The 16235-nt window shown below is 43.7% G+C and overlaps 1 protein-coding gene across 1 annotated transcript; it reads left to right on the top strand.

The window, feature by feature from the left end:
• Window positions 1–245: 245 nt before the first annotated feature.
• On the top strand, window positions 246–7440 carry LOC147427111 (uncharacterized). Its single transcript, XM_086498072.1, has 3 exons — window positions 246–319; window positions 7208–7307; window positions 7414–7440. Exons 1-3 carry the CDS (start codon window positions 246–248, stop codon window positions 7438–7440), a joined length of 201 nt encoding a protein of 66 aa, XP_086354198.1.
• The last annotated feature ends 8795 nt before the right edge of the window (window positions 7441–16235 follow it).

The following is a 16235-nucleotide window of genomic DNA, read 5'->3' as shown; positions in this document are numbered from 1 at the left end:
TGCTCAATATGTATGCCAAATGTGGTGCACTTCGAAAGCAGCTTGTGGAGCTCATTGTTTGAAATGACATCTCTTCAAATGCACTGATTGTGGTATACCCACAATAGGAGAAGGGACAAAGAGCTGTGGGTTGTTTTCAGCAGATGCAAATTGCTGGCCTTTGTCTATATGAAATCACCTACGAACAAACAGTAAGGAAGATTCAACATACCCTGAAACCAAGAACATCAGAAGTAGTACAGGTAATGGTAGGCATGATAGCAAAAGTGAATGCAACAATCGATATCTTTGCAGAAGTCACACACTTGATGACAATGGTGTTGGGGTATAAAGCCCAATGTGGTCGCCCAGGTAAGTGGACGGGCCGTCGGGCACATATTCTTTTGTAAAAACCTAATAAGAACTCACTATGCTCTACACATTACAGTAGAGTGAGTTCACCATATCGTCGTGCTCTTCTTCTCGCACTCTCTCTCGCGTCACACTTCTGCTCGTACTCCTTCAACTGGTATCAAAGCTCAGATCGAGGCTCGGAGCAGCATTTGCAGGTAGCCAGAGTCACCTGCTCAGATTGGAGTGAGATTCGACAGGCGAAGACACGGCCTCAAATCTTGTGGGAGAGCGCAAAGGGATTGGTGTTCTCAGAATTTCATTCTGAGGTCATCTCGGCCACCGTTCGGCTTCGACAAAGTTCTGCACACGCCATTTTCGACTACGTGGTCTCAGCGGGTGCAGATCCGACTCTGCAAATTTGGGGTTTCGGCCTACGACTGCAGGCACTGAGGATATCGGCACTCCCAGAGTGTTGATTTGTGGCTGTCTACATATCGAAGGACGGCTCACAGTTCTTGGAGGCGTGTCACATACGACACGGGCGCATCTACACATAGACTGTAGGCGACATCCACTAGTTCATCAGGTAGCTTGTGTTTGCTGCTTGATATTCCAGATTTCATCCTGACATTGCAGGTACTTCCACATGGGATGTATTGTCAGAGATGATGTATGTCTGTTGAGGGTTTGCTGGCTGTGAGTCATGCAGCAAACAACTGCCGCAGCGGTTACAACATATAGTGGGAAATTTGTGGATGTATGATTTTGTGGGAAGTCTATGTATTGTCAGATTTACTGCAGCCTTTGTTGAGGGTCGAGTGAGGTTTTATTGAGCTGGGGTATTCTCAAATGTTGAGATCCTTTCGGCGATACAGGTCTTGGAGGGATCCCTCGAGCACCCTTAGATAGGCAGCTAGGATGTATTGACTGTGAGTTAGACAGTTGGGATTGCATCTTTGCTTTACTTCCGTTGAGGCATTGTCGCAGCCTATGCTTACAGGACAATGACAGGACAGTGAGAGACAGTACATGTGCAGGACAGGTTTACCCACAGCTTACAGTGTTAGAGAGACAGTGGGTTTTTGAGCTGTTTTTGGTCTGTTTTTTAGTACACCAGAGTCATTTTACAAAGGAGACTCTGCCGAAATTTCTGCAGAATCTGAAGCTTTATTGGTTCATTTGACAGGTTGATATTGGTTCAGAGGACAGTTTACAGGGGAAACTCTGCCGAATTTTTCCAAGGAAAGTAAACTACTGTGAAGCGTAGTTATGGCTGGATCACAGGACACTGCTCTTTACAATATCAAAAAGCTGGATGGAACTAATTTCCCATTGTGGAAGAAGTAGATTTGGCACGTGTTGGTACAAAAGAAGTAGATAAAACCTATAAAGCTCAAGGGGATAAAACCAGAAGATATGGACGAAGATGAATGGAGCGAAATGGATGAATTGGCACTTTCTACCATTATGCTGACTTTGGCAAAAAGCGTTTACTTCAATGTAGTAGACGAGATGTCGGCTTATCAAGCATGGACAAAGCTGAGTGATCTTTATGAGAAGCAGAGTTCAGCTTCACAGATATACTGGCTTAATTAACACTAGAATGGTAAATAACAGGACACTTTTAAGTCCTTGGACACTTTTGTGTCCTGTTAAGTGACCATTTTGCTTGAATTATTTGAAGAGTATGAAAATGAATTTCTAGGTGCTATATATCCACAAAGTTGCCTTATGAGCTGAAAAAAACTTAGCATTTTTTTTGAGTATTGATCTCACCATTTACCTTACTCTTGCACAACATTTTTGAACCTAAACTGTGTGAAAAAACGAGTCCTGTTTTTGGCTTTTTTTCAATTTTTGGCCACTATACCACTGTAAACTTCATGTTTGTGAGGTTTAGATGGCTAGACGTTAGACCTTCATAGTTATCAACATGTTTTGATGCTTGTAGGGAGAGCTAAGTGTTAAAATTGAAAGTTATGACCAATTTACAAGAATTGCATAATCCTGTTTTTTGGCCAAAATTAGCACTTTTATGATTTTTTTGGTGGCTTTCTTGATATCCAAATTCAATTTTGATTGTGTAAGTGTAATGTATAACATAAAGCTAATCTTCCTTGAGTTTTGGGGGACCTAATATGCTATATAGCATAGTATATGATGATGGTTGAGTTTTTTGATTGTTGAAATATGATACATTTTAGAGTAGCAAGTATAACTTTCTCAATATTGCTAGTTTCTTAGGCCAATTGTGTGTATTTTGAGGGTAGTGACCATATCTAATCATAGACTACAAACTTGACTAGATATTGAGTAGTTTCTATGGGTTTCTAGAGGTCATAATGCTAAACCCAGTTTTTTCATGTTTGCTGTATTTAGCACTTTACCATTGCCCCCAAGGTTCCAATTGTAAGAGATCCATTATCCTTTTGACATGCTCCATGGCTCCTTTTGAATCCAGATGCCCAAAGGGAACTAAGAAAACATGTATATAGTATATATATTTTGCGTGACTATAGAAACTTTGATGATAGGTCCGTAGAATGGCAAATATGTAACTTTTTTGTACCTATTTTTTTGCCCAAAAAAAATTTAGTGAGGTGAAAGCAACCATATGTTTTGGTCACCAACCCATTGAAGTTAACGGGGCATTTTATCTCATGTCCTACAAAAATCTCCACTCTTATTTATATGCAATCAACCGTAAGAAATTGATGTTTTGGGCAATATGCACTAGTCCATCAACTTTGGAGGCTTGTAGTGACCAAGGGATGAGAAAAATTACAAGTTTCTCATTTTTTCCATATGTAGTAGTTATTGAACTATAAGCTCATGAAAGGATTTTTCAAAATGAGTGGATCTACTATGGTTTTGGATTTTTTTCCCAAAACACTTTTATGTCTTGTTAGGTTACCATTCTAGTGTTAAGAAGCTTGTTGACTTGAAGATGAAAGAAGGGACCCCAATGTCCAATCATCTGAATAAATTCAACACCATCTACAGTCAGTTGTCAGCTCAAGGTGTCAAGTTTGATGAACCTGTTAGAGCTATGTTCCTGTTGATCACATTGCCGGAAAGTTGGGACACTTTTCACACAGCTTTGAGTAATTCTGCACCTCCAGATGGTTTGACCATAGCAGGTGTAGAAGGCACTCTTCTTACTAAAGAAACCAATAGAAAGACAATGGACAAAGGCAAAGGAACAGCCTTAGTTGTCAGGGGAAGGACCAAAGAAAAGTACAAAGGTGGAAAGAGGAATCAGTCTCGTAGCAAGTCCCGCAGTGGTAAAGGCAAGAGTGACATAGAATGCTACCATTGTGGAAAGAAGGGTCACATGAAAAGAGACTGCAGAGAATGGAAAGCAGAAAAAGGCAAAGAGAAATTTGAAGACCATGGTGAGAAGAACAAGTCCTCAGTGAAGATTCAAGAAATAAATTTGACAAACACTGTTGCAGAGGATGACAGTCTAGTTTCAGGAGACATCTACTTCTTGAAGAATACAATGGACTCAGCTCTTCTTACAACATCTGATGGAAATGCACTGAGTGACTGGATTATAGACTCAGGGGCATCACTTCATGTGTCTCCAAACAAGGAGTGGTTTACCTCTTATGTGACCACTAAAGATCATGTTCGGCTAGGCAATGGGCAGACATGTGAGATCTTAGGTGTTGGAGATGTTCAATTGAAGTTTCAGAATGGCTCTTCTTTCACACTGAAGAATGTGAGACATGTTCCCGCAATTACAAAGAGCTTGATCAACACAGGTTTACTTGATGATGCTGGCTACGTCACCTTTTTTGGACAAAACATGTGGAAGATATCCAAGGGTTCGATGACAGTAGCACATGGAGTAAAGTCTGGAGGACTTTACATGATTTATGTATCAAATGTCTCTAAAAATGTAATCAATGTAACCGAGGAGCCGAACGTTTCTTTGTGGCATAGCCGGTTAGGACATATGTCCAAGAAGGGAATGGAAATCTTGTCTCGTTCTGGTTATTTGCCTGGCTTTTCATTTAATGATTTTGAATTCTGTGAACATTGTCTGTATGGTAAGCAAACACAGCATCCACATAAGCATAGAAGCAGTAGAAGAGATACACAATTGGCACTTGTTCATAGTGATTTGTGTGGACCTATGCCTAACCTATCTCTAGGGGGAGCTTCTTACTTTATGACATTTATAGATGATTACTCGAGGAAAGTATGGGTTTACTTTCTCAAGCACAAGGATGAAGCGTTTAGTGTTTTCAAAACGTTTGTGACACTTGTGGAGAATCAGAGTGGCAAGAAGCTCAAATGCTTACGCACTGACAATGGTGGAGAGTATGTTTCAAAGGCCTTTCAGGACTTTTGTGAGTCAAAAGGTATAAAACATGAAGTTAATGCTCCTTACAATCCTCCTCAAAATGGTGTTACTGAGAGGATGAATAGGACCATACAAGAGAAGGTCAGAAGTATGTTGTGTAATGCATAGCTGCCAAATGGGTTTTGGGATGAAGCTGTATCAACAATTGTTCATCTTATAAATAGATCTCCTAGCAAGGTTTTGCAGAAGGATTCAGTGCCAGAGATGGTATGGTCAGGCAAAATGCCCTCATACAAGCATCTCAGAGTCTTTGCCTGTGAGGCATATACTCACGTTCCAAAGGAATTTAGGAACAAACTTGAGCCAAAGAGTAGAAAGTGCATCTTTCTAGGCTATGGTAATTCTGGTGAGATGGGGTACAGACTTTGGGATCCCGAATCCAGAAAGGTTATCCGCAGCAATGATGTTCACTTTAATGAATCCAAATATCATTCTAAACCAGAGAGGGTTGAGGAGATTAGAAGAGTTGTCTTCCAAGAAGATGGACCTGCACGTGCAAGACAAAATGTCAGGGCTCAAGAGGAGCAAGGACTGGATAGATTGGAACCACAGGTTGTGGCTCAGCCCAAGCCACCTATTTTGCGTAGAGTTGGACGTATCACGCGACCTCCTGATCGGTTTGTTCCATCTATGAACTATGTCATGTTGACTGATTGCAATGAGCCTTCATGTTACAAGGAAGCAGTGCAAATGAAGGACTCCGGGAATTGGCAATTGGCCATGCAGTCAGAGATGACAGCTCTGCATAAAAACCAGACATGGAAGCTAGTTAAATTACCACGGGGCAAAAAGGCTCTACCTTGTAAATGGGTTTACAGGTATAAGATCACCGCTCATGATAGTCAGCCAAAGTACAAAGCAAGGCTTTTTGCCAAGGGCTTTAAGCAAAAACAAGGCATTGGCTTTGATGAAGTCTTCTCTCCAGTGGTCAAGATGACTACATTGAGATGCTTTCTTGCATTGGTTGCCATATTAGATTTGGTGTTGCACCAAATGGATGTCAAGACAGCGTTCTTGCATGGTGATTTAGATGTGGAAATTTACATGCAGCAGCCAGAAGGGTTTGTTGAGAAAGGCAAGGAATATTTGGTATGCCAGTTGTTAAAGAGTCTTTATGGCTTAAAACAATCACCGAGGGCATGGTACCATAAATTCCACAAGTTTATGCTTTCTCAAGGCTACAAACGTAGTGAGTTCGATCATTGTCTATATACAAAGAAGGCTAAGGATGGTAGTTGGCTGATCCTTATTTTGTATGTGGATGACATGTTGATTGCTGGCAAGCACTTGGAAGAAATTTCAGCTTTGAAGTCAAAGGTGGCAAAATCGTTTGACATGAAAGACATGGGTGAGGCAAGTCATATACCTGGTATGCGCATTGAGAGAGACATATCAAAGAAGTTGATTTGGTTATCTCAAACAGAGTATATTGACAAGGTTTTGCAACGTTTCAATATGGAGAAGGGAAAGGCATTGAGTGTTCCATTCAACACCATATGTGAAACTTAGCAAACAAGATTTTCCTGTGTCTGAGGAAGAACAGGCTGAAATGGATAAGATTCCATATGCTTCTGCAGTGGGTAGTTTGATGTATGCAATGATTGCTACTCGCCCAGACATTGCATTTGCAGTGGGAGTAGTAAGTCGATACATGTCAAACCCAGGCAAGAAACATTGGGAGGCAGTGAAAGGAATATTGAGATACCTGAAAGCTACAAAGAGTATGCGTACATGCTATGGGAGTCAGGAGCTAAGTGTAAAGGGTTTTACAGACTCAGATTATGCAGGTGACTTAGACAACCGAAGGTCTACGTCAGGGTATGTCTTTACATTGGCTGGTGGAGCAGTATCATGGCGTTCTAGATTACAAGATTGTGTTACTCAGTCTACTACAGAGGTTGAATATGTTGCAGCATCAGAGGCAAGCAAAGAATCAATTTGTCTTAATCGACTAGTAACAGATTTGGGAATCAAAGAAGAGATGCCCGTGTTATATTGTGATAGTCAGAGTGCTATACAACTGGCTCGCAATCGAGTTTACCACTCAAAGACAAAGCATGTGGATGTGAAGTATCATTTCATCAGGGAAATGCTCGAGGATAAGCAAATTCAGCTTGTCAAAGTTCACACCACAGAAAATTCTGCTGATCTACTTACAAAAGGACTTCCCTCAGAGAGCTTTGCGCATTTTCGCAAGCAGTTAGGTGTAGGGTAGTACATCACTTCTCTACATCTCTTGTATATTAGCTTGTATAGTAGCTTCTCTCACACTTAAAGTACCACATTGGACTTTAAGTGGGAGGTTGTTGGGGTATAAAGCCCAATGTGGTCGCCCAGGTAAGTGGACGGGCCGCCAGGTATGTACACATATTCTTTTGTAAAAACCTAATAAGAACTCACTATGCTCTACACATTACAGTAGAGCGAGTTCACCATATCGTCGTGCTCATCTTCTCGCACTCTCTCTCGCGTCACACTTCCGCTCGTACTCCTTCAAATGGATGAACTTTATATTGGAGGCAAGGTGACGGAACAATGTAAGGAAGATCTAGGAGCCGATCCATCCAAGATTGTGCGTCGATCCACACGACCAATACCAAAGGTAAACTTATATTTTGACTTTGATTTCCTCTATGTGATCTCAAAACTACTTAGATTACATCGTGTACTCATTAAAGCAATTAATTTACATCATTTCCATTCTAAAGGTTGTAGATGAAGGTGACAATGGTTGAAGAATTTTTGGGATTCCCAACAAAGAGACACATAGACGATACACCACGGCATGGCAATGTGGAATGATACATGTTTTCATAAAACATCAGTAATGAGTTCTTGCTTGTACAGTTGTAGTATTTTTACAATAAGAAAGTCCCTCCAACACTGGAGGAGAAGCATAAGTCCCCCTTCAACACTGAAGGGGATAAAAGTGGCGGGGGAAGGGCACGTTCCCTACGGTATTATTATAAATGTGGAGAATGGTGCCAACTTCACACCATATGTATGTATGGTTTTTTCTTTTTTTATTTATGGACACAATCATCACAAATGCACGAAATGCATCTCTCTCCATCTTTATTATAATGTGTATATTTTCACCTCCATACATCTTTTAATGCAAAATCTTGTTTGTGATGCGAGGTCATAGAGTTTTTAGCGAAAGCTCCGAGGAGAGATGCTACAAAGCCTTCAGAATAAGAGACGCGATGAGGTGTAAGGTACAACACTGCTCTTCTTGTTTAATTCACACCATTTCCACAGCGAGTCGATCAAGGCATACTAGTTTTGCCTGGGGTAGAGGTGAGCGGCGAGCCCCTAGTGGAAAAGGAGAGTTAATATTTTTAAATTCGTATTTTGTCTTATTGGCAGATGCGATAGTGGGTATTCATTGTAGCGTGAAGGCACTCAACTATGGTAAAGCTGGAGATTCGACATAATTAGATATTGATGAGTGGTGAGGGCGGCTAAGGGTGTGCAATGCATATATTTGGGGGCGACGTCTCGATGGCTTGAAGCTTGCAGGAGCCGCCTAGGGCAGCAGAGACCAAGGCTGTGTGTTCAGCAACTGTGTTGGGGAGACAGAGGACGATGTTTCCAGTGGTGCATGGGTGGAGATGGGTGGTGGAGATGGAGGGAGTTGCAACTTGCCACATGTGGGCTCGGTTGAGGCCTATCGAAGGCAGTAGGGAAGAGAGACCATGGCCAGTGCGTGTAGCGAGTTGGGTTGGTCACAGAGAGAGAGAGAGAGAGAGAGAGAGAGAGAGAGAGAGAGAGAGCTTTACGCAACTAAACCTGCAAGTGGTTCGATTTGTCTGAGCCTACAATAGAGACCACCTTCCCCCCCTCTCTTCTCCCTTGAATTACCGAGTGCAAAATTGAGCACGTGCCCTCCTCTCTCTCTCTCTCTCATTATTCCAAAGATCTGGAGTCTCTCCCCTAGGGGCTCGGGCGGGTGGAAATGTGACCGGATGTGTAGGCAACAGATGCTCTGTGTGAGGGGCTTGTTATCAAATTAAAATGGTGGGCTTTTCCGTGATTTTATCATTTTTTTGATTTTTTAAAGCTCAAGAACAGAGTGCTGCAGGTTTTACCTTGCCCCTCTTCAATGCGAGAGCGGAAGAAGCTACACTACTCCAGCTGTACCGTGGCATCACCCTGCCAAGAACAGAGTGCTGCAGGTTTTACCTTGCCCCTCTTCAATGCGAGAGCGGAAGAAGCTACACTACTCCAGCTGTACCGTGGCATCACCCTGCCCTGTGCGAAATGCTCCCTTGCAACATGCAATTTAGAACTTGGCCATGGTGCCTCTACTCCTTTCTCTCTACGTTACTGCTTTTCTTCATGCCGCCATAGACACAGTCAACAGCTTGAGTCTTTGTATGCAGCCAATCAAAACTACTGTTCTAGCTGAGAGGCGTCTTTGGGATCGACGCCCATGGAGACATCTTGTATATGCAAGAAGGGGTGGATAGCAGACAGAGAAATTCGTACAGCTGGTTCATGCGATACTTATGCAAAGCAAGGAAGGTTGTCTTGTGTGTGAGGCACCAATGATGATGCAATAGATTTGTAGACAAGAAAGGGACAAACACGATGGCAGTATGAGTTGCTCGAGGCGTTGGTCGCGACATTTGTTGTGCAGAAGATGTAGGTAGAATTGGTACTATGTAAATGGTGATTGAATCCAAGTTAAATCAAAAGTTTTTTTTTTCAGTTTTTTTTTTTCTACATGCATCGTGCAAACAGAAGAGTCTTAGAAGCTGGAGTTGTTTCAGTCTAATTGCTCATATGTTGTGTGTCTGCCGTTTTGAAAGAAGTGATTAAATTATCACCTCTTCATTTTGTTCATTAGATGCCTTTTAATCAAGTTGCGAAAGAGGATTTTTTTACATGAAAATAACTTTGTAGTATGATGGATGTTTTGTTTTCAGGAATGTGATGCTTGTAGAGGTGCAATTCATCATCTTTTTAAAGCAAGAGCTTTCTCAACTTCCTGTAATTGTTACAACGATCATGATTTTGAGTTTTGAGAGAATATCTTTATGCTTGTGTAGTTCAATAATCCATGTGTTTCATAGCTTAATTACACTTGTTTGCTAATAATTTGCATGGTAATCTGATTGCAAGAGCATTTATTTATCGTTTGTAAGCTTCTATAGGTTAGTTTATATGAGTTTCACAAGTACAACAAAGTGGCAACATGTACAACTAATGTGTGATAGAGGTCAAGCAACGATTGTAGTTGAGAGCATGAGAACGAGAGGGAGACCCCAATCCCTAAGAGAGAAGAGAGTCCATGTTTGCACATCACTCTCTAGAGTGATAGGCTTTACCCACTCACGCTTTTGCTCTCATACAAACACACATGTTGCGTTCTCTCTCTCTCTCTCTCTCTCTCTCTCTCTTCTCTTCTCTTCAATAGGATATCCACTTGCATTCTCTTCTAGTTTTGTGTGAGCTCTCTCTCAACTTTCCATAGCTTGATATCGAGTGAGGTAGACTTGCATTCTCTTCTAGTTGAGAGAGAGAGAAATGAAATGAAATGAAATGTTATATTAACGTCTTCAAAAGGCCATAATGACCTATGAGACCCGAAAGTTACAAAATGGTGGATCTGATACAAAGTCAGAGTAACAAAATAACCTAACAACAGTACAAAACAGAGATATATACTATGGGGTCCTAAGTTGATCGATGTGAACCAAGCAAAAGACTAAGCAAAAAATGGGCGGCTTGTTGGGATAGCTGAATCACAAGAGATCTAGCATCGGTCGTTGGCGAATCTCATCAACTTCCTCCATGGTTAGTAGTCTGACTGGGCGTCGTGCATGCCTGGCCAGTGTGCCCCGAATTTTCTGTCGTAGCCTCCGTCGATGCTGTGTAGTTCTTCGCAGTCGCGGGCGCCTGGATTTTCCCAGTTCAGTCGCTCGGTCAATCAGTGTGCCTCTGGTGTGAGACGAGGAGGAGCTCTGCTGTGGGAGTGGCTCTTGCGGCTGTCCCGTGTCTGCTCTGAGGAAGATTGTGATCCCTCTTTGAGACTGGTTAGCCTCGCCATTCATCAGGCTATCTTTGTGTCTGCACAGCTCGAGCAAGAACAAACCCAGACATCTCTGGTCTTCGTATCCCATGACTCTTGAGAGTGGTCCAAAACCTTCTCTGAACAAACAATGGAAGCGGCCTCGTATCTCGTAGTAGACGGGCAACAACATGTATAGTGTAGCTCTGTCTCAAGTTCCATGTTACACAAGGGGCATGTCCTGTCCTCTGCTGGTACTTCGCTGTATCTCCCAGTCTCAATCCGCAATTGGTGAGAAGATGTGCGTAACTGGCCAATAGCACATCGTATCCCATGAGACAAGTGGGTATTTATGTATCTGGGTCTTGCCACAAAACCATCTTCCGTAAGCTGGAGAAGGTGGTCTTTGTAAAAAGCCATCTTTGTGCCCAATTCCTGTGCTGGTTGTATCCATGTCCTTCTGGTGTCTAGCTGGATCAGGTCTTGGCGAATGAGCTTGGTGATCTCTGACTATGTAAGGGTGAGAGATGGTGCATCCAATGAGTAATGGAATGGTGGCAGCCGGTCTATGCTGAACCCATGTGCTTGAAACCATGATGTCATCTCCCCATACCAGCATGTTGTATCTCCTTGTATGGCTAACTGTCGAGAGGATTCAAGTGCTATGCGAGCATATCTGTCTCTAGGAAGTGCCCATGTGCGGTTTATGAAGGAGACTAATTTGGTGAGCGCCTCCACCACAAGTGGGGGGGGTGCTGGCTCTGCTCGGATAATGGCCCGTGGTACTGATGCCTTGACTCTAATGAGCCGCGAGATCATAGAGACGAGAGGTTCCCCCATTCGTCTGAGCGACCCGTCCTCCCATGGTGATCCAGTGAAGGTCCCCATATCTCGGTTCCATAGAGCAATGCTGAAGCCACCAAGGTGTCAAAGAGCCAGAGCTTCGTCCGGGGCTCCTGAAACTGAACCTGCGAACACATCCTCTCCAATCTACCCAATGCTGCGTGGGCTCTAGTAAGTCTGGTTTCTGCTGCTCTTCTAAGTGAGAATGTAGGTCCGCTAAAAACCACTCCAAGGTAAGTGTAAGCGTCTGTGTACTCCACAGTCTCTTGGCCGTATGTGAGTGTAGGTGTGGACCTCCTGATCCACTGTGGGGTGGTATTAAACAACATAACCTTGGTTTTACCCAGGTTGACAGACAAACCACTTTCGTGGGCAAACGTATGCAGAGCATCCAATTGACGTTGAATTCCCTCTGGGGATTCGGAGATCAACACTATGTCATCAGCATATAACAAAAGTGGAATCCATGTCCCTGCCAATTGAGCACCTTTATCCCCATCGTTGTCAATGTAGTCAGAAATCTCATCCACATACATACCGAAAAGAGTGGGAGAGAGCGGGCAGCCCTGCTTCACCCCAATAGTGGAGTGAATTGGTGTGGAGAGTCCCTCTGGGGTGCATACATGCCCTACTACTGATATGTACAATGCCATGATCCCCCAAATGAGTTCTGTGGGTACTCCCATTTCCTGTAATCTACGCATCAGTTTAGCTCTGGGTACCGTGTTGAAAGCTTTGCGGAAGTCCACAAAGCTACAATAGATCCGTCTCCCATGAGATCTGCCTTCCTCGATGATGGCCCTGAGTGTTAGGATATGGTCAAGAGTAGAGAAGCCTCTCCTGAATCCTGCCTGCCCAGTTGCACGTATTCCTTCCCTCTCTGCCCATCTACTCAGCTGTTGCTTAAGAATGGATGCATACAACCATGCCAGTGTGTGCCCAATCATAATAGTGCGATAATTCCCAAGCTCCATGGGGTCTCCTGATTTGAAGATAGGTACGATTGTAGATAGGTTCCAAGTGTCCGGTAGGCCCTCACACATGGCACGGTTAAACATAACTGCTAGAAGCTCTTCTAGTAGGTCTTTGGCATGCATGAAATGCTCAGCTACTAGGCCCTCATGATCATATGCTCTCCCAGTCTTCATCTTGTCAATGGCTTTCTTCACCATCTCAGCAGTGAAAAAGACACATGTATGTGGGCATGGGTCGGGGGGGTTGGGGAGGGGCGGCTGTTCAGGTACTGTGTACAAAGACGATGCGTACTGACCCCAGGTCTCTGTGGAGGAAATAGCAAGGGGGGGGGGGGGGGGGGGGGGGGGGGGGGGGGGGGGGAGACTGCTCATGAAAGAGCCGCCACGCCTCACGCGAGTCTTGACTCAAGAATAGCTGATATAGATCCTGCTCGAGTCTAGCCAAAAAAACCCTCTTCTTCCGCCGCACCAGGCGTCGGAAGTCCATCTGTGACTGTTTGTGAGTGACGTCCCCCAACAACACCTCCCTCTGAAGTCTGGCTCTAGTCTGGCGGCACTCCTCATCGTACCAGCTGTTCTGAGGCATGCTCCCAAATCGGCGGCTCTGCTCAGGCTGGGTGTGTGGGTATGCTTCACTTGCTGCCTCATGTAATGTCTGTGTCAGTATAGTAGTTAGGTCCTCCAGAGAGAGAGAGAGAGAGAGAGAGAGAGAGAGAGAGAGAGAGAGAGAGAGAGCATAACAATGTAGTTGTTGGTGTCCCTTTCATGCATTACAAACACAAAAGAGACCTAGAAGCTAGAGTTGTCGAGGGCTTCAATTCGCCTTCATACCAGAGTATAGCACCGCAAGAGCAAGCAAGCAGGTGAGACAAGAGACCACTGTCGAATCCACGCACATCTATCCAAGATGGAGAGAAAGCAAGACTGCTTTGGCTACTTTTTTAAATTGCAATGATGGACTTTTCACCTTTCACCCTTTCTCTCAAGGACAAGTGTCCAAGATGGAGAGAGAAAGCAAGAATGCTTTGGCTACTTTTTTAAATTGCAATAGTGGACTTTTCACCTTTCACTTTTAAATTGCAACAATGGACTTTTCACCTTTCACCCTTTCTCTCAGGGGACAGGCCTCGTCATTTTATCACTTGTTTTTAACGAAATGAAGTTAGCAATACATCTCCTAAGCCCACATAACAAACCGAAATTCTAGTTTCAGCATTTTATAATGATGGACAATTAGACTTCTCACACGAAAACCTACAAAAAAAATTATATTTGGAGATATTTAATCTCACACCCAAGGATATTTTGGAAATTTTGGAAAATTTGAAGGGCATTTTGGGAATCCACGAGAAAATAAAGGGGTGTATTTTCTGAATTTTTGAAATTTGAGGGCTATTTTGGGAATCTCCACAAATTAGAGGGGTATTTTCCCTTTATAAATTTATGTTTATTTTTGGGGTTTTCATACTAGTTTCCTCCGTTTCCCCTTGCCCTCAATCGACATTTTTGAAATTCAAAACAACACGATATTAAGTCAAGACACACTTTTCTTGAACTCTAACGGCTTCTAAAAAAATTTACCGCTTTGAACATAAAGAAACTCTCCCTCTTTCCCTCTCTCTATCACGTCCACGTGCCATGTCCATGCGGACCACCACCACCCCCCCACTTAGTGTAGGTTTCATTCAAACTTTTACAAAAGTATCTTTGGTGATTCCTATAAAAAGAAACGAAAAAAAGATTGTAGGGACCCTATATCTACTAACATAATATGGCGAAAGGGGGAGCCCTTTACACGTGTCGTAATCTGTGACCTAAAGGCTAAAGTCCAAAACAAAAACAAGCCCCTTTGCACACGATAAAGAGGGAGAGAGGGGGAGAGAGAGAGGCCACCGAAGGCGGTCGGCCGTACTAGTATATTATATTTCGATCCAAATACGAAACTCAATTAATCCTTGGAATCCTTAGAATCCTTAGAATTCAAAAGCAAAAGTACTCGCTCTCTGGATTTCTCCTTTCTAGCCCTTTCTACGCACACCTACGATGTGCATGCGCCTCTCCGCCTTGGCCCTCACTGCTTATTATACTTGCTCAAGGTGAATGGCATGGCGAGGAAGTCTGCGGGAAACCCATTGCGGATCCTTTGCAGCAACACTACAACATAACACTGCAATCTTGCTTTGACTTGAAGCACAAAACCATTATGTCATTCCCTCTATCTACACGTCATCTGCTCTCTCTCTCTCTCTCTCTCTCTCTCTTTGCAGTCGTATACGATCGCGATGCTTCCCATCAATAGCTCCCTGGTGTACAATTTTAATTCCTTGGAGCTCCGAACCCATGCCTCCACATCGCCTCGGCATGCCATTTCAAGAACAAAGACACACACACACACACACACACACACACACACACACACAGATCTGAATGCTCCTCTCGTGCACCTGTCTCTGTTTCCTTTGATCTTGAGGCATATCTACAACATCCCCATCCACACCACACTTTTCGTGCCTGCTCTCCCCCATGCCTTCGTTTGCATCCTCATAGTCGCCCGTCTTGTTGCGCTCTTCTGCCTACGCCCCTGCATTCCCCCTCCCCTGACCCATAGAGCTCCTCCTCCTTGCATCCTTGAACCTTCCCTCAACGTCTTGCCAACTTTGCACGCACAAAATGGTGTGAGCAGCGAGACCCAGCTGTCAAGTTGCGAACAACCAATGGTGCGACGTGTGGAGAGAGAGAGAGAGAGAGAGAAGAGAAACCCTTTTGCTTTCATATAAACATAGAATCTTGAACATATTCCATTTAATAAACCTATTTTGGAAATTGGAGGCACCTATTTTTTATTTGGGTCTTCTACTAGAACCCATTAATTTTCATGATTCAATTCCTTTTGGAACAGACAAAGTAGAAGGAAAAGGCATTGAAGCAAATTTTTGCGTGGCCACCTCCCTCTTTATCGAGCAGCAACCCCCCCCCCCCCCCCCCCCCCCCCCCCCCCCCCCCCCCCCCCCTCCAACCACCTTCACCCGCAACATCCCTCCTCCACCCCACCTCTGTCGTCTTCCTACACTGAAGAGAGAGAGAGAGAGAGAGAGAGAGAGAGAGAGAGAGAGAGAGCGCTGTACTCACTACATTCAACCAAGAGAGAGAGAGAGAGTGCAACCTATTTGCCTATGTTTAGCTAAGGGAGAGTTGCATTTATGTAAAGTACTACCCACCCTTTGCTTTTGTCCTACGGGTTCACCTCCCTCCTCCATATGTCGTGCTACCTTCTCTTACGCTACCCTGCTATGTGTGTAGCTCATTTAGGGTAGCGTAAGAGAAGGTAGCTTGTACACTACCAACCCTTCGCCTTTGTCGTCATGCAAAGATTCATCTCCCTCCTCCATCTCTCGAGTTGCCTTTGTAGATCAAAAATATATTTCTTCTCTCTCCCTCTTTCCTTCCTTGTAAGGTATCCTTTGCCTACCTTTTCATTTGAGGCTCAGATAAAATCTCCCTTAGATTCCACCTATCTAACCTCAATTTTTTCTTTTAGCACACCTACGGAGTCGATTTCTCCAGCAGGTGGCCAAAACGAGTTTTTCTTGGTTGATTAAGGGGAATATGAGTAGATGCTCTTGAAGCTTTGAGGGAAAAGAGGGGTGGGGGGGCACGTGGTGGAGAGAGAGAGAGAGAGAGAGAGAGAAAGAGAGAG

The sequence above is a fragment of the Adiantum capillus-veneris genome, chromosome 24, assembly GCF_014529385.1.
Source record: "Adiantum capillus-veneris isolate H3 chromosome 24, ASM1452938v2, whole genome shotgun sequence".
Classification (NCBI taxonomy): domain Eukaryota; kingdom Viridiplantae; phylum Streptophyta; class Polypodiopsida; order Polypodiales; family Pteridaceae; genus Adiantum; species Adiantum capillus-veneris.
Note: the sequence above shows the minus strand (reverse complement) of the source record. Positions and strands in the feature narration are given on the sequence as shown.